This window comes from Aspergillus flavus, chromosome 3 (genome assembly GCF_009017415.1).
Source record: "Aspergillus flavus chromosome 3, complete sequence".
Lineage (NCBI taxonomy): Eukaryota > Fungi > Ascomycota > Eurotiomycetes > Eurotiales > Aspergillaceae > Aspergillus > Aspergillus flavus.
In genome coordinates this window covers 3,972,127-3,997,438 of record NC_092407.1, presented here as the reverse complement: position 1 = coordinate 3,997,438, position 25,312 = coordinate 3,972,127, and the positions used below count along the sequence as shown (strand labels likewise).

The 25,312-nt window shown below is 47.1% G+C and overlaps 8 protein-coding genes across 8 annotated transcripts; 4 read left to right on the top strand and 4 right to left on the bottom strand.

Annotated features, from left to right (window-relative positions):
* Positions 1–83: 83 nt before the first annotated feature.
* On the top strand, positions 84–2,236 carry F9C07_7402 (carnitine acetyl transferase; the record flags this gene model as incomplete). Its single annotated transcript, XM_041291307.1, has 4 exons — positions 84–173; positions 249–294; positions 382–2,044; positions 2,104–2,236. The coding sequence occupies 4 exons, from the start codon at positions 84–86 to the stop codon at positions 2,234–2,236; spliced, it is 1,932 nt and encodes a 643-aa protein (XP_041145116.1).
* Positions 2,237–3,117: 881 nt separating this feature from the next.
* On the top strand, positions 3,118–4,377 carry F9C07_2066352 (uncharacterized protein; the record flags this gene model as incomplete). Its single annotated transcript, XM_041285495.2, has 1 exon — positions 3,118–4,377. The coding sequence occupies one exon, from the start codon at positions 3,118–3,120 to the stop codon at positions 4,375–4,377; it is 1,260 nt and encodes a 419-aa protein (XP_041145115.2).
* Positions 4,378–4,604: 227 nt separating this feature from the next.
* Positions 4,605–6,382, bottom strand: F9C07_7400 (putative cytochrome P450 monooxygenase; the record flags this gene model as incomplete). Its single annotated transcript, XM_041291289.1, has 3 exons — positions 4,605–5,293; positions 5,358–6,194; positions 6,250–6,382. The coding sequence occupies 3 exons, from the start codon at positions 6,380–6,382 to the stop codon at positions 4,605–4,607; spliced, it is 1,659 nt and encodes a 552-aa protein (XP_041145114.1).
* Positions 6,383–9,089: 2,707 nt separating this feature from the next.
* Positions 9,090–9,908, top strand: F9C07_2282471 (uncharacterized protein; the record flags this gene model as incomplete). Its single annotated transcript, XM_071510561.1, has 3 exons — positions 9,090–9,376; positions 9,459–9,649; positions 9,834–9,908. Exons 1-3 carry the CDS (start codon positions 9,235–9,237, stop codon positions 9,906–9,908), a joined length of 408 nt encoding a protein of 135 aa, XP_071365220.1. The 5' UTR covers positions 9,090–9,234.
* Positions 9,909–10,795: 887 nt separating this feature from the next.
* F9C07_2282470 (uncharacterized protein) lies at positions 10,796–12,295 on the bottom strand. The gene is made up of 5 exons (XM_041291288.2): positions 11,964–12,295; positions 11,840–11,896; positions 11,754–11,769; positions 11,575–11,697; positions 10,796–11,522 (listed from the first exon to the last, which is right to left on the bottom strand). The coding sequence occupies exons 1-5, from the start codon at positions 12,228–12,230 to the stop codon at positions 11,449–11,451; spliced, it is 537 nt and encodes a 178-aa protein (XP_041145113.2). The 5' UTR covers positions 12,231–12,295; the 3' UTR covers positions 10,796–11,448.
* Positions 12,296–16,882: 4,587 nt separating this feature from the next.
* Positions 16,883–18,849, bottom strand: F9C07_2221015 (cytochrome B5; the record flags this gene model as incomplete). Its single annotated transcript, XM_041291274.2, has 3 exons — positions 16,883–18,357; positions 18,409–18,489; positions 18,834–18,849. The coding sequence occupies 3 exons, from the start codon at positions 18,847–18,849 to the stop codon at positions 17,024–17,026; spliced, it is 1,431 nt and encodes a 476-aa protein (XP_041145112.2). The 3' UTR covers positions 16,883–17,023.
* Positions 18,850–18,965: 116 nt separating this feature from the next.
* On the top strand, positions 18,966–21,306 carry F9C07_2153173 (3-hydroxyacyl-CoA dehydrogenase). Its single transcript, XM_041291287.2, has 3 exons — positions 18,966–19,401; positions 19,462–20,097; positions 20,153–21,306. The coding sequence occupies exons 1-3, from the start codon at positions 19,317–19,319 to the stop codon at positions 21,259–21,261; spliced, it is 1,830 nt and encodes a 609-aa protein (XP_041145111.1). The 5' UTR covers positions 18,966–19,316; the 3' UTR covers positions 21,262–21,306.
* F9C07_2282466 (C6 transcription factor) lies at positions 21,307–23,900 on the bottom strand. Its single transcript, XM_071510560.1, has 7 exons — positions 23,627–23,900; positions 23,255–23,550; positions 22,884–23,197; positions 22,752–22,832; positions 22,069–22,676; positions 21,836–22,018; positions 21,307–21,780 (listed from the first exon to the last, which is right to left on the bottom strand). The coding sequence occupies exons 1-7, from the start codon at positions 23,776–23,778 to the stop codon at positions 21,417–21,419; spliced, it is 1,998 nt and encodes a 665-aa protein (XP_071365219.1). The 5' UTR covers positions 23,779–23,900; the 3' UTR covers positions 21,307–21,416.
* Between the last annotated feature and the right edge of the window lie 1,412 nt (positions 23,901–25,312).

The following is a 25,312-nucleotide window of genomic DNA, read 5'->3' as shown; positions in this document are numbered from 1 at the left end:
CTTCAACATCCTCAATTCTCTAATCTACTCAGCTTTCCACCTCACACCCTTTCCCTACTAGACACTCGTCACAGTCCAGAGGGATGTTTACGGCTTCTGCTCGAAGCCGTCTCTCCACACTTTCGCGGCCCCGTCTCTCTCCTACCAACTCTCTTCTTGCTAGATCTGCTGTGGTATGGCTCGCGCAATTGACCTCATTTCTACGCCCCTGAATTGGATTCGAATGGCATGTTAACTGGCATATGTAGGCACCAACTATGGCTCCTCGGCGTAAGGCTTCGTCTGTCCCGGAGGGTGAGTTCAATCATATGCCCCACGTTCATATTGTTGAGAATTTCCAAAATGTGGCAGTCTCATGCGTTTGGTTCTAACATCGTTAAGGCTACGTAGAAGACCTCTCTAAGGGCAAGATGCTCAGATTTGAAGATTCCCTTCCTCGCTTGCCCGTCCCCACTCTTGAAGAAACCGCCCGCCGCTACCTGAAATCGGTCCATGCGGTGGTTTCCGAAGCCGAATATGAGAACACCAAGAAGGCCGTAGAAGCCTTCGTTCGCCCTGGTGGCGAGGGTCAAACTCTGCAGGAAAGACTTCTGGCCCGTGCTGCGGACCCCAAAAATAAGAACTGGCTTACTGAATGGTGGAACCACGCCGCATACCTGGGTTATCGCGACCCGGTGGTTCCCTACGTTTCCTACTTCTACTCATACAAGGACGACCGCGCTCGTCGGAACCCCGCCAAGCGTGCCGCATCTGTCGCGACCGCGGCTCTCGAGTTCAAACGCCAGGTGGACGATGGCTCCCTGGAGCCAGAATACATGCGCGCCGCGCCCATCGCGATGAGCTCGTTCGAGTACATGTTCAATTGCTGCCGCATTCCCGCCGACGGTGCGGATTATCCTCAGAAGTTCCCCGCTAAGGAGAACCAGCACATTGTGGTTGTGCGCAAGAACCAGTTCTTCAAGGTACCTCTGGTCGTAGACGGTAAGCCGTTGAACGTGTCGGAGCTGGAGAAGCAGTTCGAGCGCATCTACCAGATTGCCCAGAAGTCGCCCGCAGTCGGTACATTGACCGCGGCGAACCGTGACCTCTGGACGGATGCCCGGAAGAAGTTGCTTGCGGCCCACCCGGCCAACGAGCAGGCCCTGCGTGACATTGAGTCTAGCGGCTTCCTGATCTGTCTTGACGATGCCACCCCCGTCACCCTGGAGGAGCGGGCTCGCCAGTACTGGCACGGCGATGGCGCCAACCGCTGGTACGACAAGCCTTTGCAGTTCATTATCAACGACAACGGTACCGCTGGTTTCATGGGTGAACACAGCATGATGGATGGCAGCCCCACCAGCCGTCTCAACGACCACCTGAACAATCTCATCTTCAACAACAAAATCGACCTTTCGGAGCAGCCCGTCCGCTCTGGCCTGTCCGATCCCCGTCCCATCAACTTCCACTTGAATGACGAGGTGTTGGAGGCGATTGACGCCGCCACCAAGGAGCACCGCCAGCAGATTAGTGCACACGAGCTGAAGGTGCAGGCCTACCAGGGCTACGGCAAGGGTCTCATCAAGAAGTTCAAGTGCAGCCCGGATGCGTATGTGCAGATGATCATCCAGCTTGCCTACTTCAAGATGTACGGCAAGAACCGCCCGACCTACGAATCTGCTTCGACTCGTAAGTTCCAGGAGGGCCGTACCGAGACTATCCGTAGCGTTTCCGACGACAGTGTGGCCTTCTGCAAGGCCCAGAGCGACCCCTCAGTGCCCCGGGAGGAGGTTGTGCGCCTCTTCCGCACCGCCCTGGCCTCCCACTCCAAGTACACCGCGGAGGCTAGTGATGGTCGCGGTGTCGACCGCCACCTGTTTGGTTTAAAGAAGGTGCTCAAGGAGGGTGAGAAGCTGCCGGCCTTGTACGAGGACCCGGCATACAGCTACAGCAGCTCGTGGTACCTCTCGACCAGCCAGCTGAGTTCGGAATTCTTCAACGGATACGGATGGAGTCAGGTGATCGACGATGGATTCGGTATTGCATACATGATCAACGAGAACAGGTGAGTCTTTCAAGCAGGTTCCCCCATTTGACCACCGCATGCTAATCTGTTTGGTACAGCCTCAACTTCAACATCGTCTGCAAGCGCATCGGCGCTGAGCGCATGAGCTACTACTTGAACGAGGCTGCCTCAGACCTGCGGGATCTACTGATGCCCGACCTGGCCGCCCAGACCGAGAAGGCCAAGCTTTAAGCCGCATGTAGAATATAATAGATATGTAAATGACAGAACCATAGATTGGTTTTCTTTTCTCTTTTATAATGTCGTTCCATTGTGTGTTAATGCTTTGGTGATAGTGCTATATGCAGTAGACTTGTACACATACTAGTCTAGACATCTCAACTGAGTACCTTCATAGCATTATCAAACGTATACATATAACTTCCGTATGCATAATCAATTCAAATACAAGAAAGGTAGTACTACACCACAATCCTATAGAGTCGTTTTGTGGTGGGCTCCAGAATATCAAGGTCAAGTAGTAGGAGGTTAAGACCATGCAGTCCGGAAGAGGTCACGGTATGTGGGCACCCCCGCGGGATGGAATAGAGGCTTCTGCACCCCACCCATTGCAATAAACCGTACGCTCTGTCTTAAGCTTATTTCTTCTCATCAATTACTGCTTTTCTCTATATAATCTGCATCGAAATCTGCTAACAGCCGGAACATGAGACAAATGAGCCGTCAGGCTCATAACCCGTTCCATGAGTCCAATTCACCCCAAGATGAACCATGTTCACCCTGTGCAAGCTTGATGGGGTCTGCCGATGTATTGGCGCGAGACTTCGGCCGTCACAGATGGGCTCAACAATGGTTCGATAGAAAAGAGATACGTTTCAAAAATAAAGGCCTGGTCCCCGGGAGCACGTTCAAGGCTTTTTCATTCGGAGTGTCCCACCTGTCCAAGTACATGTGCGGGGTCACTCTGTATGGTGTGCAGACATCTGAGGCTGAGGCATATCGTACGATGTTATCTTGGGCCATTCTTGTCGGAGAATCCATCTCATCCTCGGTGCTTGCAGTTTCAACTTGGTACTGTTGGTGAGTTGCGAAAACGGTCGCTGTATTGCGAGATGTGCCGTATGTTGGTGCAGCCCGTTCACTTGGACCGTAAGATTGAACCGGATTTCACTGTAGACTTGTTTGTATTTCTGGATATTAGATTCTTGGGTCCAAAGTATAGAGTCGTGATTGAATTGGTGATTGATAAAGAAAAGAATTGTCTGATGGTGAAGACCCTGTCCTCGGTGAATTCTTGCAACCTCATGAGAATTACCGTTCGAGGCCTACACAAAAAGAGAACTAACGTTCCAATCAGATATCTTATACGCTTTTCCGGGTATCCTGCATACAATGTTCGGTTCCGAGTATTCTTTGGCCTACCGTTCAGCGGCTTCTACGTGGCATTGCCTTGGAGGACTCAGAGTGGCCAATACTTTCATAGAGATGGACGACAGAATATATTCCCGTCATGGTCATGGGCAGCAACACAAGGCGAGGTTGAGTTGCTGTATCCTAAATCTGGAGCCATCCTTAGATTGAAAGATCATTTTGCTGGGCCATTGGCCATGTGGGCGGTTCCAGACGTCGACACTGGGAAGCCCCGGATCATTCGATATCAGTCTGGAGGGAGTGGTCCATCTTTTCTAACAAGATCTAGTACTCTGCTCTCTGCAGTGATGGCATACAAAGCTGGATGTTACCCAGGCGATCCCCACCCCGAGTTAGAAACCGACCGGACATGGAAGCAGTATGATGAATTGCTTCACAAACTCTGGCCATCATACGATGACTTTTTCAACGACGCGCTTGTTTTACTCCATCCCGATCACGCGCAGCACGATCTCCTAATCAATCATATCTCCAAAAGATTTGAACACATAGGAAAAGCTGGTATGGCTTATATTTACACCCAGTCTCTACGCGTCCGAGCAGTGTTGTCACATCAATCGCGTGGATACTTCCCTAATGGAACTATGGAGCTGCAGACTGAGTTGGGTGATTCTATAGGCTGGTTATTCCCGAGGACAATAGCCTATGGGAGGCTCTTTGATCTTCAAAATCCGAGCCCCGAGATTTTCTTCGATGCTTTGGCTCTTTCGCTTGGGGCTATTTGTCTTACGGGCTTTGATGGTCATGAGGTCAACGAGGTCTGCTGCTATGACTGTGAAGGGGTGCCCATGAAGTTCCAATCTCACTTCATCGGCTCGGTGGTCGACCTGATGATTGTTGACACCAGAGATGGTGTCAGTACCCGTATCGCACTCGGGCGAGCCTTTCTACGCATCTGGGCCAATGCTTCCCCGAAGTCTCAAAGTTTCATTCTTGTATGAATGGCTGTGCAATGATTTGAGGGGGTAGCTTCGGATGAAGGCAGTTTAAACCCCTTTGATCATTAGGATACAGTATATACCGATATTATCTGCTCAGAATCAAACGAGGAAGCTAAAACAAAGCTGTCTATTCTATCGAAGAAACACATGTGACTATATACATACAAGATATGACGCCGATCTATCATCCTTATAGCTGCCGTCTATGTTCTCTGGTGAGAACAGGCTTAGTTCTCCGTCTTCGGTGGCCACTTAACTCTCCTCTCTGCCCGAACATACAAGTTATTCGGCCGAATCAACTGGAACATGGGGTCGTACTCAATGTGGCCATCTCCCTCGCGAGTAAACTTGTACCGGTAAATCAGCTTAGGAAGGAAGACCTTAATTTCCTGCAGGGCAAAGTTGAACCCAATACACATCCGCGGCCCCATGGCAAAAGGTATGTACGCAGCCTTGTGTCTATTCTTCACCTCCTCGGTATCCCATCTATCGGGATTAAACTTTTGAGGGTTATCCCAGAGTTCGGGGTTGTTGTGGATGTGGTGCAGTGCGGGAATAATAACCGAGTCCTGGGGAATCTTGTACCCTCCCGGCAAAATGAGGTCAACCTTTGCTGTTCGACCCGGCTGGAAACTTGGGTTGTGGCGACGTTGTGTCTCCTTGATATACTTGTCGAGGAAGGTAAGACGGTCGGTGATGTCGGCTGTAAGTTGGGTATTCTCGTCGATGTCATGGTCGATCAGTTCCTGTAGAAGCCTTTCTTGCATATCGGGATACGTGACAAGACCGTAAATAAGCCATGAAAGAAGGGAACTGGTGGTTGTGAAGCCAGCCCCAGTTGCGACGGTAAGAGCCCAGACAAGACTTGTCTTCGGTAGCTTCTCGCCTTTGTTATCGGTGGCACGTACCGCATAATCTGTGCATGGTAAGTGGAATGAACAACAACGTGGTTTCTACCGCAAAGAGAGAGATCTACTTACCGACCATGTTAGAAGCCTGCAATGCCGCATCCTGGAGAGGGAGGTCGACGACACCTCCCCGCTCAGCCGACCGAATAGATTCCTCGACCATCTCTATAATGCGCACTTTGATCTGCTTGAGTTTCTGTGGGTCCCCGAAAGGCAACTTGGCGTACCAGTCACCCTTGGACGTGACCTTCTTGTTGAGCGAGAGTAACTCAGCAATCAGATTGACCATCTCGTGCAGATTAGCATCGGGAGAAGTAAAATGTTGAAAGTCAAGACCCAGCGTAAGTTTCCCAACAGCCTGGGATCCCAGCTTCAACATATACTGGTAAACATTCCACGCCTCGCCCTGCTTATCAAACTCATCGAATACCTTAAAGGCATCCTCGACCGTCTCCTGCATGGTAGGCGCGTAGTGACGGACGGCCTTGGGGCCAAGAGCCGGAGGCAAGAACTTGTGCGCGACCTTCCATTCTGGCGTCTCGGTGTCGCCTAGGAAAACACCGGCGCTGGGCTGCTTAAGTGCGTAGAGGGGATGTGCCTCGTTGATCTTTTTGGTGAAGAAATCAGACTCAGCAAATACAATGGATGACAAGACTGGATCGTTGGTTTGGTATGTTGTACGCCCGAGACTAGTGGTCTTGATGATTGGGCCGTATTGCTCGAAGAGACGTTGGTGGTTTCCTAGATGGTCGGGGTATACTTCGAAGAAGTTGCCAACGATGGGTAGACCCTTGGGACCAGGTGGTTCGCGGACTTCTTTCCCGTCGATTGTGATTGCTACCGGGCCGTTGCTTGAAGTGATTTCGGGTATGTCATTCAACGTGTTGTCGTTGGCTTGGAAACCGATGCCTGTTTGGTGTGAGCAAATCGTTACAGAAACGGTGAAAACGGTATAGTGACTAACCACTAGGCTCGACAATCGCGAAGTGAGCAGCGATCAGATGCTGAAGTCCCGCAATATCGAGAGAAGACTCGATCTCAATCTCCCTCGCAGAGGAGACTGGCTCCCCCAGGAGATAGAACTGTCGTATAGGCATTGGAAGTATAGTGAAGTTGATTATAGATTCAAATTAACTGGAGTGCTATGCAGGATCAAGTATATTCAAAAGCGCGATCATACTATCTATATATAAATATAATCAATCCTACTATGACTGGCCAGCGGAGTATGACCCCTTCTAGAATTACTCGGGAAGTCCTAGCTCTACTGACTCGGCATGCCGACCCACAGATTCAAGCGGGTGGTGGGTCCGATATCGCTTTTCCTCGGCTAGTGGGGCGTGTTAGGTCTGTATTGTTTTCCGATTGGCTGCTAACGTATCCCGTCCAGCTGCTCGGTAGTCTTACCTCGGAATCCCAACTGTTTCAAAGATAATGTACCATAATCGAGAAGATCACGTCGGCACGGAAGGTATTTTCTCAGAAATTAAATGCGGGCTTTCAACGTGTCAATGTACTTTACCTATGAGGCTAGACTAACGGACTGGAGTCGGAAAAATCCTTATCAATGCCTTCAGAGTTCCGACTTCCGACTTCCGACTTCCACGATACGTAGTTGAGTCATTTCTAACTACTATATTGATTTACTCGAAAAAGGGGGTATCTCCCTGCTTGCATACTGATCTTAATAGGTATTATGTACTCTTGATCAAGATGATGCGATATTGAAACAGTAAGGCTTTTCAACCATCGGCCATAGTCTTCCAAACTTAGTTCATATATAATATTCTGCAGTGCTCAAGGATGTAAGATGATATAATAGCATTAGGAAGACATGTATAAACAGATAAACGTTATTCTATAAGTAGTTGTGCTAGGACTTACCCCTTTACCAATAAAAAAGTGCAAACTTACCAGCATGTTCCAGAATATCACCAGTGCTACTAATACTAAAGGTGATACTACACTCATGAAGTACAAAGCCAGAGATTTTGGCAAGTAGTTGTGAAGATTTATATCTGCGTTCGTGATGAGAATGGGGCTTCGGAAGGTGTTATAGTCACAGCTATGGTGCTCAACTGGATCTGGGATCCAATCGCATGCAAGCAAACGTTGAACATTCACTTTTGTTCGCTTTCAAACCCCTGTCGATCGACTACAAGAGTAGAGTAAGCCGATAGGTACTCGTAGTATACAGAGGAGCTCTAATATCCACTAAATTTGAGGCGGGAAACGCTCCGGGGTTATGCAAAAGATAATAACACACAGACCTATTCAGATAGGTACAGAAATTGTAGCCATTACCTATGGATATTTATCTCTATTATCCTTTACAGAACCTGAAAGATAGATTCTGGGCATGGAATCATTCCATATGCCTCTTATATGGGGGAATCCCGCTGTGAGAGCAAACTACTCGTCTGGATGAAATCGTACGATAAAAAGTCAACCAACTGTTTTCATTAAGTTGTGCAAGCAGGTAATAAGATGGATTCAATATAGATAGTTTAGAAAAATCATCCAGACCACAGGTATTCAGAGACGAGATACTAAGCCAGCCTCGAGAATTTAGTACTGCTGGACAATGGGATTATACTCTTGAGCAGCCCTTATTTGTTTGCTATTTCGAATTATGTTCAGCAAAGAAGATCTAGACCCATGTCACTGACATGCTTGGCAACATTGGCTCCAGCCAGCCCTCGACTACGCTTAATTTTCTAGACTAACACGTCGGAATTGCCGGAGCGCCGCCAACGAACCATTCGCTCAGCCCGCGAACAAGTCCAATCAAAATCAGATTTGTTACTCTTCAACGTCCTGTCAAGTTCTGCACGAGCGACACTAGTGATTAAACTACCTCGCAGGTCTCATCTTTCAGCTGGTCAAACTACGTTCGAGAGCCACCATGCCTGTTTGAGTACTGCTTCGAGTACCTTCAGTGCCCAATGTACCCCGCCTTGCTGTGGGTTGTCAACCCTCTCAGCTTGCCATCCAGCCAACTATTCTGTGTCTATACCTTAGTCGGAAAGGTAGCAGAGCTGTTCCCTGCATGCTCGGATCACATTTGACTTAGCTCTTGTTCTAAAATAGAGCCAGACAGTTCCCTACCCCTCTATTCTTGCTTGTCACCCGGACTGTTCCCATTGATGTCTTGGGTTTAGATTCCCCCGGTTCCCAGATTCCAAGCTACATGGAGCAGATTTTATGTAAGTATATTTGAGAGACTCACGTGTTCCTTGAAGGGAACATGGGCATGGGATGGAAGGGGGCACCATGACAGTGTGTTCGCGCTCGGGGAGGCCCGAAGAGGCTCGTGCGGTCTGAAACTCACGAAGAACAAGTGGCTGTGTCTAAATCTAGAATGGATGATAGCGTCGCATTGCCAAGGAGGCTAATGCAGTCATCATTCGCACATTAGGGCTCCCAGCAGTATCCTTAGCCTGATTCGAGGGGCTATGGTTCGTATGAGTATATATGTTTGAAAGCCACGGCGAGCTGAGCGACCTTATTACCACGCGGGCTACAACGTCGATATTAAAGAGGCGCCTATGGCTGGCTGGTGATGGTCTTCAGAACACTTGGACATTGTCCGTGGAGGCCGCTGACTGGGTATGTTTCATGCGACCGGCATGGCCGCAAAGGGAACAAGAGAAAACATGCTTGCATTCTGTAGAGTCCCTCCTGCCTGGAGTATGGTGGTGAGTCGATTAGAATCCCATGTCGAGTAGGCTGGGGATGGATGGAACGCCACGGCCATGGCAGACAAACACCAAGAGCGCATTGTCTTCTTTCTATTTCCTTAGAGGCCTGGCATGATCGATTTCCGCGCTCTGTAGATGATGGTAGCCGTGGGTATATATTGCTACCTCTACCCGCACAAGGAGATCAAACATCCAACAACACTCGCAAACCTCAATTCTAAAGTGCAATTTCCTCTACAATTACGAAGATGCAGCTGCCAGTCTCATTGGGCCTGCTCACTGTGCTGATTTCTTCAGTTACAGCGAGATACTATGACTGGGGTGAATATCATCCAAAGGCCTACTGCACCGCCCATATTTACTATTGTGGAAAGACCCTTCTGACTGTCGGTACGTACTTGAGCTAGTTAAAGATTCCTTTCCTCACAATTTTTATATCTGGTTCTGGCAAACCTGTCTTACAAATTACCAGGAAACTACAGGGATCAGATAAAGGACGTTTTACGTAGCGAGGGATATCCGCTAGACGATTGGCACATCAACAACGTTCTCCTCTACTGTCGGAAGGGGACGTCAGACGAACTTGGTTTTGAGAGAATGCCTAAATATCAATGCTATGATGGGGGTGATGGTAGAAGCGACTATGTTGATGACGTTGGACCAGTAAGTTCCCCCTACTCTCTCACCCTTTTGGGCTTGCAGCGCTTAAAATGTGACAGTGAAATGAGATTCTCCACGTGGTTGGTTGAGTTGTCGGGTAAGACATTGAATATCTTAATGCTATGGTGGTTTGGTTTCATCCGTTTCGCCTTGGTCCGGGTTTTCCCCTTATTACAATGTTGATTAGGTTTCCCCGTACTCTAGCTCGAATGGGAAGGCGTCAGTTCAAGTTGAACAGACCGTAATTGATGTAGTAAACTAGATATAGAATCCAAAGTACATACTGAATAAATGCAGAGAGATAGTTCCTACCTATGTAGACCTTGGGGATTGGATAGCTTATAAGATGGTCAGCAGTTGAGAGTTAATAGCTACTACATAGATAGTAGAAAGATGGGTGAAGGAGTATTCTTATTGATGAACTTGAAATAGAAAAATAAATTAGGCCCTGAAGATGGCATTTGAAGAAAAACACTCCCCTGTTTATCAAGGAAGGTAAGCAGCCCTGAACATCCCAAGGATAGGGATTCCTATACTACCCAGCTATCTTCCCTGAAAACTCAGCACAACACTTAATAGTTTCTCATAAGATTCATGGCAGTCTTAACGTCCTCGAGAGTGTCTTCAAGGAAGTAGACAAGACAATCAAGATTATTATAGCCAGTGTTAAGGGCTGAGAGAAGGTGAAGTGCGTTGTCAGCCAAAGAATATACTGCGGTTATGTACAGATATTCTGAGGTGAGTCGCTATCTTGGAAGGGGAAGATAAGAATCTAGTGCAATTAAATCAACTTGGCAGAGTCTCAGACAATGGTATTAAGAGACTGAGGATAAGGACGCCTTGGAGGTTTATGGCTACCACTTGATTAAAGTAAGTATAGCTTTATGTTTCTCTTGCGTGTTAGCACCTGCCCTCCCGCTGTATAGGTCTCGTGTCATGCTGTGTCTTTCATCGTCATCATAATAGGCTTTAGTTGTAAAATAATTTGCCATAGGCACCTTAAGTCTGATTGATCCTCACAATTAACAGCGATTAAGAGATTTCTGGTGTCAGGAAAGGCTGTAATGGGATGGTCGGAAAGGCTTTTATCAGACATCCAAATAAGGAAGTCAAAATCCACCTGAGTTATTAGGTAGATGAAAGAATTATTCCACCAACCAAATTAATAAATATTTACACTCTGTAACTATCTTCGTCCGACAGCCAGATCAGCCAAGATAGCATAAGTTGGGGTAGGCCTTGACCGTGGAGCCAACAGCAAACGCCTGGTTTGTTTTACTGTCTTTGATTAATAAACACACCGAAAGAGACTGGGACAGCGTATATCAAATCATTTAATTTTACAGTCGTCGCTTTAAGATACATATGTAGGTTACTTGTACGCTTATCTATAAAGTGGTACCGTGCGTTCTCAGTACCTACACAGCTTTGTGCTGTGTGCCTTTCAAACTTGGTCAATTCTACGTACTCATTATTTATCTAATTCTCTCCTTGGGGATTCTATGACTCTGTAGTAAACAGCTCTTTACTCGAATGCAAACCAAGCGCATAGCATAGCCAAATATGAAGGATTAGACTAAAAACACTTCGATATTGAATCTCATCCACGAATAATCGGTGGTCTCCGTATAGTCATCATATCGGGACAGATATTACTTGCAGTATAATTGACAAATGCTTTGATCTTCTTTACCCTCACCATGTTGTCGAACTAGCTTTGCGGGAGGTACAAGAAGGATTCAAACTTTCTGCAGATAACTTTTTTTCTCTGATCCCTCGCGAAGCACCTCATACAGAGTCATTTACGAGTCGACCTTCTTGGCAACCTTGTAACCATTTTTGCGGTCATCTCCAAGAAAGCCGATGATGAAAAATTCTATTCATCAGGTTAGAATTCCTGTCAGATGATAATACGGAGTTGTTCTTACCAGCAAGGCTTAACTTCTGGTCCCCAGTCACCTCCGCTTCTTTAAACCTGGCTTCAAGTTTCTTGAAAGTTTCCTCATCATTAGGTCTCCATTGTTGGCATAGTTCTTGCAAGGTAATGTGTCCTGAAGGTGCGGTCAGCTTTCAATGTTGTATTTTCACTGTCATATTTATATCTTACCGTCACGGTCGAAGTCCTAGACAAATTCGTCGGATTTAGTAAGTTTGAACAGCCCCAGCGTTGTTTATGACAAGGGTTGAACATACCGCCTTATAGAAATCAGCGAGAAAGTCTCGAATAACGTTCGAAGAGTAGTATGTATTCTGTGATCTGTGTCAGTTGATTTGTTTGAATAACCAGTAAATCCATGACTCTTAAATAAATTCTAACCTGCGGATCCCGGTGCAGTAACTCGTCCAAACAAGCCCGCTTGGTCTTGTCGATTCCTTCCTGGTTTTTGAGCTCCTTCAGCGCCGCCTCTCTCCCAGCGTAGTAGCCCTCGTTGTAGCCGTTCTTATTGCCAATCTCGTACCACGACATGACAATGACTGTAGATTCCTGAAAAGATTCTAGGACAAAGGATATGCTTGAAAGGTGAGGAAAGAAGCTATGGCTTATGATGAGGTATGGCTGTTTTGAGAAATGAGAAATTTCCATTCACCTGAACGAGACTCTGCTTAAATATTCGTTCTCTTGAGCTCGGACACTCGCAGTATGTCCCTCTCAAGTGGATGCTCTGTGGAAAGAGTTGCCATTGTGGGAAATAGCGTGCAGTTGCCCTCTCGGTCTGAACAACTGCATGTCTGCCTGAAGCGGAAAGGTATGATTGGTACAATCCAAGTGCAACCCTCCCTGCAAGATTTTGGTCACATACACCACACACCACACAATTTTAGGATCGACATTGCGATTTCCAGTAGGGAAATGAAAAAATTTTTTCCTCCCTAGACTGTCTCTAGTCTAGAAATAGCGACCTCCAAATGGCCCCTATCCTGTTTTACAATGTAAAAGGGATGTCATGAAGAACGGGAAAGGCTTCTACCATGCTCTCCAAGTTACTGAGAGGGGCAACACCTTAAAGTTTAAAGTGGATGCGTCAATAGTAAGACTTGGAGATATGTGACAAGGCTATAGGAGGAATCGAGTATGATTCGGCCACGTAATGCACAAAAGGGCTGCATATGATGAAGCAAAGCACTATAAAAATCGGGAAAGATAGCAATTTAGTGTGGAGTTGGACCAAGTGAAGATAGTGGGGTAAAGCTCAGCGCAACGTGTTCAGCTGAGAATTGCAGCAGTATTGGGAATTCTAGAACTACATTAGCTGCCATACCATTAACTTCAACGATGACCCTTTTAGAAAAGCTTAGATTGAATCGAGTATAATTCGGCCACGTAATGTATAAAAGAGCTGTATGTGATAAAGTAAAGCACTATAAAAATCAGGAAAGATAGCAATTTAGTGTGGAGTTGGACTAAGTAAAGATAGTGGGGTAAAGCTCAGCGCAACGTGTTCAGCTGAGAATTGCAGCAGTGTTCGAGATTCTAGAACTGCATTAGCTGCCATACTATCAAGGTCAACGATGACCCTGTCGGAAAAGCTTAGGTTGAATCGAGTATGATTCGGCCACGTAATGCATAAAAGAGCTGCACATGATAAAGCAAAGTACCACAAAAGTCGAGAAAGATAGCAATTTGATATAGGGTCGGACCGAGTAAAGATAGTGGGGTAAAGCTCAGCGCAATGTGTTCAGCTGAGAATTGCAGCAGTGTTCGAGATTCTAGAACTGCATTAGCTGCCATACTATCAAGGTCAACGATGACCCTGTCGGAAAAGCTCGGGTTGAATCGAGTTCCACGTTGAGCACTTTGCTAACTGAAAATTCTGAGACTTGTGTTCAAATGGAAGTTTGGAAACTGAGTCTCATGATTACCTGAAATGCTAGCTACAGGATGCAAAGCGGTGGAGCTATGCACCATGCGTGGGTGTCTAACCGCTCGTTGGATTTCTCATCAACCAAGGCAGACGTCTAACAGTGGTTTAATTGCCTGCCAAACCTCGCTTCATCAGATCCTCGCTACATGCACTGTGGTGGACCATGCTACCCGTCACATCTATGTGACCACCGAAGCACACCGACGCGAAATCTAGTGTTGAGACTATGCACTAGCTCACCAGAGTGAGTGAGCAGGCTTCCATCTCCGGCACTCTCCTGAACCCAGCAGTGGAAAATAGTTGTTGTGGAGAAATGAGTAGTTCTATCAGACACTGCGTAATTTTGTGGCACTGTATGCCATAAGCAGAACATCTAGATAAGGCGCGCTTAGGGGCAGGGGCTGATGCAGTAGATAAAACCCTCACTGCCTGTATAGTTTCATCGGCTTGTTTTCCGCGTATCGTCTCCTTCGAGTACGTCGTCCCAAAGTTGCTCAAGCCTGGTATGTGTCCCCTTCGCGAATCATTCTTGGAAAAGGATAACCTCAAGCCAGAGATACGAAATTATGAGGTTTTTAAAACGGACATTCTCACTCCTGCCGATTTTGTCGAAATATGCTAAGGCTATGATGATGTCCACTACCGTGAGGATTGGGACAAAGTGGTATACCTCCCAGGCGACCATCCTTCATACACGCTCGTTTATAAGACGATACGACGGATATGTGCCCAGCAGCAAGAGATCATAGAGGCGGGAAGGGATTCGACTATGATAAATCTCACTTTTCGGCGGCTCTCTAACTTAAGGGAACTGGTGTTCGTATTTCGTCAAATACAGGGCGACGAGCACTGGGAGGGGGATTACCAAGAACTGAGGGATATGACAGAGCAGAAGTCATATGAGTACCATATCCAGATAGCGCTGGCTGCTCTAAAGGGTCGCGGCGTTCCTCTCCAGGAGATTCAGCTCACCTACCTCACACTTCCCGAGGATCCTCCGTCAGGAAGCCCACTTTAGAGCTCTTTGACGATTCTTCTCACTAAGCTAGTAAGGCACGCCCCGGGCCTACGGCTTGTCAAAAGTGACTTGGCTTTATTGTCTGGCGTAAGTCTGAACTTACGTGAGCTGGATTTGCGCTCAATCTGTAAAGAACTGGTCTTTGTAGAGAGCTTTCTACAAAGCAACGCTAAGTCCCTACGCTCTCTCTATATTCATAATATCGAAGTCACTGAGCGAAACAGGCAAGGTACTACCAAATTAACTCCGGCACATGTTCGTGACATGATCGATGTGACAGTCGAAAGAGAAAAAGAGGCTTGACAAACTCTCATGTTCACGCTCATTGCAGGAGGGATGGAAATTGTTCTTTAATCATGGCGGACTTGTTTCTGCCCCAAAACGCCAGACAGGAAACGGAATGCTTTTATAGAAAGGTCGGAACCCGTTGTTACTGCGGTTGGATTCGCTCGATACGTGACCTAAGTGCTTGCTTATAGCCTTTCTGTCATTCTATAATATTTATTCTGGACTGCCATCAAGTTCTCTAGTGTTGCTGTTTATGTACATCCTAGGTAATGGAATCTAACGAACCAAGCTTCTACTCCCTCAAATGTGGGACAGCTCTTCAGTGCCTGCTTTTGTATAACATGAATGTCTGCTATCGCTGCCCTCTTATTGGTTTATCAAGTTCTCGCTTAAACTTGGCGCGAGAAGCCCAAGTGTATAAAGCCGTAGCATCCCTGCTGTAGAGGATGATTTACGCCATGTTGTCGTTTCTAAGTGACTATGCCCGGCTCTTGCTCCAGAAGCCGAAAACAGTGATAGAGCAAAAGCATCTTGAAAGCGAGCCCTTTCATGAACATAGTCATGATCATCATCCGAAAATAAGTGTTTAAGAAGAAGATTAAGGTCTGTTGCTGTAATATAGAATTTTTCTCTGTGCTTTGATTCGAGTCCATACTTTGGTGTCAGTATATTGTGGATATACTTAAAGAATAGATAAGTAAATATTTAAATATTAGAAAGGGAGTACGATGTTTCTAATATATATTATAGATATTACTCTTGATAGCCGTAAAAATAGCTCTAGAGGTTTTCCTCTCCCATTCAGCAATAAAACAGGATAAATTACAGTCCACACTATATTAAGAGGGCACATACCCTTCACATAGACAGATAAAGCTCTTAGAAAAGAGTTTTAAGATCTGGCTGGAAGGATCAGGCTCCAGCTTTAAGAAATACCTATCTTCAGGTTCGTTTTGGGTCATCATCCATCTAGACTTTAAATCAGGAATGTCTCTTAGATACAGTAGTAGAATATTTTGATTACTTACGTTTTCTAATTTTTAACAGCTCTGCTGTATCTTTCATGGGTAGCTGGAGCTCTCTTTTTGTGATATATTTTATTCTCTTTCTTTTTTGCATCTTGCTGGTACTCTTTGGTAAAACCACCTAATTCACCAAGCTTACAAAGCACATCAACCTTTCTCTAGCCTTTTCTCTTCGGATAATGAGGATTTATCACGTGACATGGTTGATCTCCGTATAGGATCACACATTAAACTGTTTCTTGAAAACGAGTATCTTGAAGGGGGAAAAAACTGAAGGACGACCAGGTCGAGCGCCCCTATTTAACTTCGCAAAAAATCCCAGGGGGATGTCTAGCGCACCCACTAGCTCACTCACTGGCTCACCCAGCTCACCCAGCTCACCCGCGCTCTCAACAACATCACCCAAATCACCCACACTCACCCTACAACCTAGCGGCACTCAACCAAAAGCAGCAACCTCCAAAGGGCACATATTCCAGTCGGCCGCGTTCAACAGGTGGCTTAAGTACGGCTGAGCGGACGGGAAGCCCTGCTCTCCACACCCTATGGTCGTATGTACTGAGCTCGTCTCAGGTTAGAGTCTATACAATGATGAAGATGACTAGGCGATCTTCATTCCATAGTCTTAGGGATTCCTTTGAAAGGCTGAGTTGACTTACAGAATAGGATACTACATAGCTGGTAAGCGCTGGGCTGGCTGTACAATTTATAGGCTCGGCCATGGCGATATATATCTATCGAGCTGGCGATATGCGGCATTACTACCTAGCTATCTTGGCCTAAGCTTAGCCTATATTAGACCGTCTTACATAGAGATAAACACAAATAGGGAAAACAGAGGCTATCAGTTAAATATGGGATCTGCAGAAATGACTATCTTATGTATCAATCTTTTCATTGTAAGATATTCTTTACAGCAGCTTTTCAAAAGCCTTTTACTTGACGACATCTATAAGGTTATTCCCGCAGGGATCTGCAGATATGTGATAACTCAGCATTAGACTGTGTTTAGAGACTTCGAACATTGATATGAACTATATGCTCTTTTAACACCATTTATAAACCTCACTGATAATATACAATGTCTATACAAGTCTATCTAAATCTATTGAACGGGGATACAAAAGGAAGATGAAGTAAGATACCCAACGAACCAACAACACAAAACAACAAGAAAGCAAAACTAGAAACAAAATATCTGATCCGTCATCTTCCCCACAGCGCCAGGTGCCTGAAATCCAGCAGCAGTCAAAGCCTTCTTCGAAGCATTCACCATACCTGGTGGACCACAAAGCATAATCTTTGTATCAGGAGCCGGTCCAGGTAGCTTCGCAGCCATAACCTCCGGCGTTACATAGCCCTTACCATACGCCCAGTTCTTTGGGGGGTGATCGAGCATGTACCAGAGCTTAAAGTTCTTTGGATACTTCCGAGCAAACGCTTCCAGTTCACTTCGCAACAGGATGTCTTCCTCGGTTCGATTGGCATAGATCAGGCTAACTTCCGTAGTATCGGTATCGTCTTCACAGATTGCCCGAATAAGTTGATACATGGGCGTAATCCCGGTTCCACCGGCAATCATTCCGATCTTTTTGCAAAGACCACTGTGGTATTTCATTGCGCCTTTAGGACCGCGGAATTGTACCTTGTCGCCCACTTTCAGGTTTGCAAGGTATTGGCCCGTGAGGATACCGTCCGGGTAGCATTTGATGACCAGTTCCAAGCGACCCAAATCCAGGTTATTCGATGTTGGTGTGTATGATCTCGAAACAGCGGCGCCGTTGACATTGGCTTTAATGGCAACATGCTGGCCGATAGGAAGACCAATGACGTCCCGTGGACCGGGGAGTTCGAAGACGAAACGATATACGTTTGGTGCTAACTGGTCTTTCCGGATAAGAGGGAGGTTCTTGTAATCCTTCGGCTCAAGGAAGCCCTTGGCAAGGTGAGGGTTCTGCTTCTTCAAACCGCGGGATTTTATACGCGAGGGATATCGCATAAACCCGGACTCAATCCGGGTGAATTTGGAGAGCTTCGACCCGACTACACCGCCGATCGCTGCACAAAGTATGGTGGCGGCGACGAAGCCACTCGAGAATCCCCCGCGTAGAACACCCCCAGATGGCACATGGATCTCAGGTAACCTGTTCAGTGACAACTTTGGAATTTTGGACAGCACTTCACGAAGAGCCGAATTGCTGCGCGAGGATATGTAGAGCAAGAGCGCACTTCCCAGAGATCCTGAAGCAAGGACAACTGTTTTAATGGCGGATGTAGACTTGTTGTTGCTATTGGTCTCTGCCTTGGCGGGAGTTTGCTGAACCAAACGCACTGTCTTAGGTTTCTTGAATTCTTGAGCGTCTTTCAGGGTGCCAAGCAGGTATGTCCCCAATATTTCATCCGCGTCTTCCGAGTGTCCGACATCTTCGTATGCAGCTGTCGCATCGGTTCCGGCAACATCAACTAGGACGTCCGCGCCTCCGGGGTGATCCCGTACGTATTTTGTTATGTCGTAGACTTGTGCGTGTTAAACATATGCTGTTTATGAAGTGTGATTTGATCTCTTACCTTTTCCATGAATGGCTACCCACAGGTCATCTTTGCTTTTGTGGGCTGCCACGTCCTGCAAAGTAAATTCCTGCATATTCGCTATTGGCGCAATGCCGGCTTAATGATAAACGAGCAACAAACAAGGTGAAGAGTATAGTAGGCAATTTCAGGTCTTTTAACCTGAGCGCAAGCAATGTAGATAGTTAAACATTCGAACAACCTTAGTAAATCTGGACCATGAACAAAGACCTTTATACTAAGTCTCGACTTACCAAAAATAACATTTCCAATTCAATGCTTATCTACCGTCTTACTTTGATTGGAAGGTATGCACTGCATAGTAGAGCCATTATGCCTCATTTCCGCAGCCAGCCCTAAGTGGGTCTTTCCGAGGTAACGCAACCTCGGCAACCCGTCTCCACTCAACGCCACGGGATACTGACACAGGATATTCGGCATTCCGAATCAATGCCGAAACAAGCCTTGCTTAGTGGGACTTGTCTTAGACCGCTAAAACGATCTGCACTGCATTAGTAGCGTGGCTCTATTCCGCGGCTTTTGGGACTTTTTAGGAGGGCTTACTTAGCAGTGATAGCAGTGGCACTGCGACTGTTTCCGTGGCCCGAAGATGGAATTCCACGGCAGGAAGCAGGTTAATGCCGCACCACTCGCCGATTTGGTGGCTTTTTCTCGGGCCGGAGTCCGATACTGCTGTCACCATGTGTTTGATCTGTACTATGAAAGCGTTTCCTTGATTATCAAAGTTAGTGGGATCGGCCCCGGGATGCCGAATCTTGTACAAATACAGGGATGCTCGCCTGCTTTAGTTGTGGCTCATTCACTTGGATATTCCATACATCTCTAATTGAATACATTACTATTGTGTTACAACAGACTCGCATCTACTCTTTCTATCATACATCACAATGCAGTTAACCTGGCAACCACCCCAGAATTACCGCAGCCGCCCGGTTGTCGTTCTCGGTGCGGGCGTACTTGGACGTCGCATAGGTATGCAACTTAACCAAAATGCGAGTACATCCAAGCACTAACGTTTCATTTTCCAAACAGGATGCATCTGGGCCTCCGCCGGCTACGAAGTCCGCATCCGCGACCCAAGCGAACAACAACGCGCCGACGGCCTAGCATACATCGAAGAGAACGTCGATTCATACGCACAGAAAACAGGCCAAAAGCCCGGGAAATACTCCGCACACCAAGATATGGAAGATGCCGTCTCAAACGCCTGGCTAGTCATCGAAGCTGTTCCCGAGAAGCTTGAGCTGAAGATCGCCACATTCGCCGAACTGGAGGCCCTCGCGCCGGAGGATTGTATCCTCGCATCGAATTCATCCTCGTACAAATCGTCGGAGATGATCGAGAAAGTGTCCGACGCGACTAAGGCCCGCATCCTCAATATGCATTATTATATGCCCCCGGGTTGCATGATTGTTGAACTTATGACGGATGGATATACGGATGAGGGCGTCTTCCCGTTTATGGTTGAGAGGTCAAAGGAGGCTGCTACCTTGCCTTATGTGGCGAGGAAACAGTCTACTGGGTTTATCTTTAATAGGCTGTGGGCTGCTGTTAAGAGGGAGGTTTTGACCATCTTGGCCGAGGGGGTTTCTGTCCCTGAGGAGATTGATTCTATGTGGACTGAGATGTTTATTAAGCCGCGGAATTTGCCGTGTAAGACTATGGATCGTGAGTTGGTTCCGGTTTTCTGGGTTTGGAGCATTACTGATGTTTGTCCTTGCAGAGGTTGGTTTGGATACCGTTGCTTTTATTGAAGGTCATTATGTTCAGGAGCGCGGACTCTCGCCAGAGAAGACCGTTGACTTCCTGAAGCGGAACTATCTGGATGACGGCAAGCTGGGTAATAAGTCTCCTAAGGGTGGTCTTTACTCTCCGGTCGAAGACAAGAAAGATATCGTGGACGACAAGACCACAGCGCCGGAATTATTGGTTCTGGACATTGGACTCTCCACCGCCAACCCTACCACCACATCGGGTGAGGTACTGAAACTGTCCTCAGATGGAAAGATCCAGAAAGTCCTTGTACCGAATCAGTCTCTACCTGATGGCATTGCCGTGGACACTACAACCAGCCGGATGTTCTGGACTTGCATGGGCGTACCCGGCAAGGATGATGGCGCAGTCTATTCCGCCAACCTGGACGGCAGTAGTATCCAGACGGTAGTCCCTCAAGGCAGAGTCAACACTCCGAAACAACTAACGATCGATGCCGAGGCGCAGAAGGTCTACTTCTGCGACCGTGAAGGATGCCGCGTCTGGCGCTGTGGTTATGATGGATCCGATCTCGAGGCTGTGGTCGACAGAAGTGACTCGAAGGATGCGAAAGACAATGCAGTTTCCGACTGGTGCGTTGGTATCACTGTAGCTCCTGGCCTGGGCAAGTTCTACTGGACACAGAAGGGGCCTTCAAAGAGCGGAAAGGGTCGCATCTTCTGTGCCAATATCGCCACCCCTGAGGGACAGTCGGGAGCCTCAAGAGACGATATTCAGCTGGTGCTGGGTGACCTCCCGGAGCCGATTGATCTCGAGCTGGATGAGAAGTCTAACACACTCTACTGGACGGATCGCGGTGAGGTTCCGCTGGGTAACGCGCTGTTCAAGGCACAGCTGGATGAGTCTGGTCTTCCGGTACCGATCAAATCTGATAAGAAGTACGAGATGTTGACAAAGCATTTGAAGGAAGCGATTGGCCTGAAGCTGGACCTCGGTAACGGTCACATCTATCTTACCGATCTCGGCGGCAACATTTATCGCTGCAACTTGGATGGGAGTCATAAGGAGAAGATCCATTCAGATGACTACCGGGCTTTCACGGGAATTGCCCTTCTGTGATTATGTAGAGTTTGTCCTTGTCTGTATATAGAGCTTAGAGATTTGTCTTGTCAATAGATTTGCGTTTATCTAATTAGAATGAACATTGTTACGATTAGAATGGCCATTATAGCGTATATGATACACGACAACTTCGTCTTGCAACGTAATTCTATTTACATCCAACTAAATGTCTCCCAGAAATTATAGGTAGACGCCTCATCCATAAGTGCTCCAATGACATCGTCGCTGATCACCATGGACGCGGCTGGGTCATCAAGAGGAGCATCCTGCAGGATAGGATACTCAGGGGCCGCTGTCCCTGGCTTGGATGGTTGAACCATATAGTCAGGGAAGACTTGACGTATAGCTCCGAGGAAGATGCCTCGAAATATGGAGGCAGATGGATATGTGTGCTGCATCTGCTCTAAGATCATCATACACAATTCCAGCTTGTTAAGGCCCAGTCGCCGAATAAAACCATCGGACGACTTGCAGTTGAGGAGATGAACTTGCATAGCTGGTACCAGTAATGGAGGTCTACATGAAAATCAGTGGTAAGATTCATTAGTAGGAGGAGAGACAAGGAACGTACGTCATTGGACCGCCGAATTCTAGCAGCTTTTCACGAGCCAGGTTATCGACAATAGAATTCGTTTGTAGGGCAGCGGCGTCCATTTTGTTTCGTATTTGACTTCGCCACGCCTGTTGCTGGGCCACTGGTAGCCCTTCTGGCACCTTGGTGATATAAGGGCGATAGAATGTAATGAGTAAAGCTCTGTCATGATTAGAAGTTCACTCGAATATGCGGGTCAGACCAATACGAACTGGTAGTGCAACTGTAGATGATACATATAAAAAGTGGCCAGGCGACTTCGGTCTGCGTCGGAGTTGTCCGGGAATTGAAATAGTAGGATTTCTGTCTCGGTTGCTTCTACCTGCTGAAGCGATGGGTGAGGCCCAAGAGGCCGGTAGCTTAAACTGAGGACGTCACCTAGGAGTTTGCTCAAATGAATCATCGTCACCCAACAGTCCGCCAATCGTGGCAAATCGGTTGGAATGTAAGCACTGGCCACTGCTTCTGGTAATCCGGTCATGTCGCTCAGCATGTCGACGGAAGATGGCATTACTGTGTCGCAGTCACGCAGGTCGATCCTGAGGGGTCTGCCCATTGTAAGACTCAGCCAACGATCTCGAAAAAAGCAACTCCACCAAAGACGACGCCACAGACGCTGCTGCCTTTCGGGGATTGAGGAATCCGACCAGGCCGAAGATGGGCAGCGATGTAAACCCATGATCTGGCAAAGACTAATTGCGGTGCCAGTCCAATACCACGGTTTCATATGCAGATCTACCTCTGAGTGGTAGAATCCCAGAAGAAGAGCCGATTGTAATAGAACAGTGTTGTCTGTTTCGCCACTGATATGATGCATACACTGGAGGTTTACCACTCAAGTTAGTCAAATCAATAATGATGTACTCAATGGAAGTACAACCAGCGGAATACTTACCGTGGCACGAGAGTACATATCGTATTTCATTGCCTTTCTTGATGAGTAGCCCTCCTGCTTCCATGTATCGGTGGATATATACTACAATCAGCATTAGTAGAATGGCTTATTGAGCCAAGAGGTTTGGTATACATTTGCTGCAACAAAAAACATGCTCCATAGCAACAGGAGGTTACATTGATTACTTTCCCCACTGGGATAAGAGCTGAGCACTGAGGTCGCATCAACAACTGGTACGATAGGATGCACGTGATGGAAATATGCGCGGAGAAGCTCGTCGCACGTATCACTCCGAGGTAGGTTAAAGACGCCTTTATACTGAAGGTATTCGCGGTCCTCAGCAGACAGCGGAATCGATCTTTTAGGTTGAAGCAAGATATGCCGTTGAACAGGTTGTTGTGGTGGCGAGCATAAGTCCAGTACACTTCCGAAGCCCGGAGACTCGCCTGCTCAAAAGTCAGTTATGTCAACGTTTGGGGTATCCCAAGTCCTTAAGCACAAACCAGTATAAAATGGCGCCTGGCCCGCTCTCCTGTTTCTCCCTAGGGCGGCAGTTGCAATCTCTGCCCCAGTGCGTTCCTCATCGAGACTTCTGTTCTCTTCTGGCGAAGTATTGACATCATTGGTACCCCCTACTGACCTGGGGCGCTCTATCTGTGGGGTAATTGGTGCAATGGTGAACGTATCTGTTGAAGCAGAAGGCCGGGGTGGCATCGACCTGCGAGACCCCTCCGCAATCCGAGGGCTGTTCTCCGGACCATTTTGGCGTATATGAGGTACAACTTGACGGATCCGAGGTCTAATCACGTTCAGCTCATTGTACCTACTTACAAGGTCGTGGGTATTCTAAGCATGGCGTGGCGTTCAAAGCTTACGTTGTTTGCGCTTTTCCTTGCGGGATAATACACTCGGTACCGTCTTGCGTACAACCAATACATGGTACGCCAGTAACCGTAAAGCTGCAGCGCACTTTACGCTGGCGGCAGTGCTGACATGCAACTGCAGATCGATGGCGACGTGCCGACATGATGGACTGGTTATCTTTGCGATAAAGTAATATGAACGGGGTTGCCGAGAATCTGGGGAAGAGCGTCTATTTCGTACGGACTACCTCGGAATCGTTCTCATGGAACATTCCGGGTGGTAATACCCCATTTTCCGATTGGTGGATGAGGACTCCGTGCCCCACACCTTCGTCCAATCACCAAGCCCTAAGTTATATATATGCATCTCAATGCTTTAAAAGACCTTTGGGATACCACTTAGTATGCCGTGCTCATCAATTCACTGAAATTACGGGCATTTTGCATTGTAAACATGCAGTAAACAGGCATATAATCTTCCATTTCTATCACTAAAGGCGCAATCTATGAGACTTTGCGGTCCCTAATCATCAAATATGAGCATAACATACCCAATCCAAAACAAATATCGTCTAATGTATCCGCCTTAGATGATTCTGTAAATTATCATTCCTGTTGAACGTCTTCCGGCAAGTCACCACGGGGCAATGATATGAGCGCGGCGAAACATGAATTCTAAATATATGCCGCTTCAAATCTTCCTTGCGCTTGAAGACACCAGTATAGGCACATCCCGCCCATTCGCAGCGATATGTCCTAGGGTACTCGCTGTCAGTGCTAGAGCATATAATTTCGTATAACTTGGTATATACTGGAATCAATAAAAAAAGTCAAGTACTTACTTGCGCTCAATCATTTTATGTCCCCTACAGAGACTTCGATTACGGGCAGACCTGTCATTTCCAATTATGATTGGAAAATCTCGTATTTGTTCATGCAAACCTAGGACTTCCACCCTATAGGTGGTATGGGTGCCCTGGTTGGAAATAGTCTGTGTGCTATTGCACCCCAGAGCGTTGGTAGGGTGACCCGATGTAGTCAAGAGGATTGGGTCAACATAGGAGGTCACAGCGAGCTCCGGACTAGTTTGACTATATGATGCTCCATCAGGATTGAGGAAATAATTGTTTGCGATAAGTTTTGTTGGGGTGGGAGTTTGCTCTGCATTCTCATATCCGGCTCTGTCAAATGGTATAGTGACTTGATGATATTCCATATCCTGATTGACTGAGTCCTCTTCTAAATGAAAGAGAGTGGGCTCACTCAAGTTGTGCTTCTCATGGGACCACATCTTCAGGATACTTGAGAAGGTACTCCAATGATAAAGAAACAGTACATTCAGGGACCAAAATATAGAAGACCTCGGAGGTGAACGGATACTGCCATGTCGAAGGTCAATCGGGTCATACTTATAGAACGATTGCCACTCAAGTCCCTTGACCTCGAGCCTCGATCAATCATAAACCTTACTCGAGGATTCTTCATCTCGCGCGGATGAAGCAGTGGGCTAGGATTCTCGGAGCACTTCAAGGCCTGTTATTGGAGAGGCTAATGTAGGCCGTTCAGGGCAGCCAATGGTAGTGAAATGCTAGAGGTCTCCTACTCTAGTGTCTGTTATCGAGTAACCTCATCGCTCAACGTCCTTCATGAATTCAAGGTCGATACAGTATCATACCAACCCGCACTCAACCACAGTAA